We start from the raw sequence: 677 nt of genomic DNA on the forward strand, positions 1-677 counted from the left end.
TGCCGGGCCGGACCTTCGGGACTGCCCGTGAGCCTCGGGAGTGCCTGCAGCTCCAGTCTGGCTGGGAGGGAGCGTGGGGGATGCTGGGCTCGCCAGGCTGGAGCTCCCCACCCCGGGAATGGTGGGAGGAGATCTGCGGAAGATGATGGCAGATAAATTGTCCCTTCTGTGGAACATCTGATCAGGGAAAAACTTATTTCAAGCAACATAGAAATAACACACCCCCCCCGACTGATCCTGTAGCCACCTGCCACTGTACCTGTCCTGCGCCCCGTGGCTGGTACGTTCCAGTGGTGAGCTCAGAGGAAGCCCCAGCCCAGGAAGCAGCCCTGCCCTGGCCGTGGGGAGGCCTGTGCCGAAAGGCTGGGGACACACTGGTGCCTCATGGAAACTCCCGTGAACTAACCACACCGACACTGGCCGCTTGGTTGAGTGTTGAGAGCTGCTTGATCTGCAGAGACAGGGGGGAAAATTAATCTCTTCCCGTTTAGATAGAGGTTGTTCCCTCTGCCTCTGCTCTGATTATCAAAGCTCTGAAGGAGCCGCCTCGTGACAGGAAGAAGCAGAAGAACAGTAAGTGTTCATCGGGCTTCAGATGTGGGTGTGTCTGGGGCTGAGAGGGGCAGAGGTCCCTCTGCCTCTTGGGTTATGGGCTGGCGGGGGGGCTGTGGGGCTGT

General features: G+C 59.2%; 1 protein-coding gene across 1 annotated transcript in view; it reads left to right on the forward strand.

The window, feature by feature from the left end:
• The window catches only part of RPL12 (ribosomal protein L12), a gene marked incomplete at both ends in the record, with an annotated part of 2,130 nt that overhangs the window by 366 nt on the left and 1,087 nt on the right, over positions 1-677 (forward strand). Inside the window, 1 exon segment of the mRNA XM_010142880.1 lies at positions 492-573. Within this exon segment, the coding sequence (XP_010141182.1) occupies positions 492-573 (82 nt within the window).

The sequence above is a fragment of the Buceros rhinoceros genome, unplaced genomic scaffold (assembly GCF_000710305.1).
Source record: "Buceros rhinoceros silvestris isolate BGI_N320 unplaced genomic scaffold, ASM71030v1 scaffold21979, whole genome shotgun sequence".
Taxonomy (NCBI): Eukaryota; Metazoa; Chordata; class Aves; order Bucerotiformes; family Bucerotidae; genus Buceros; species Buceros rhinoceros.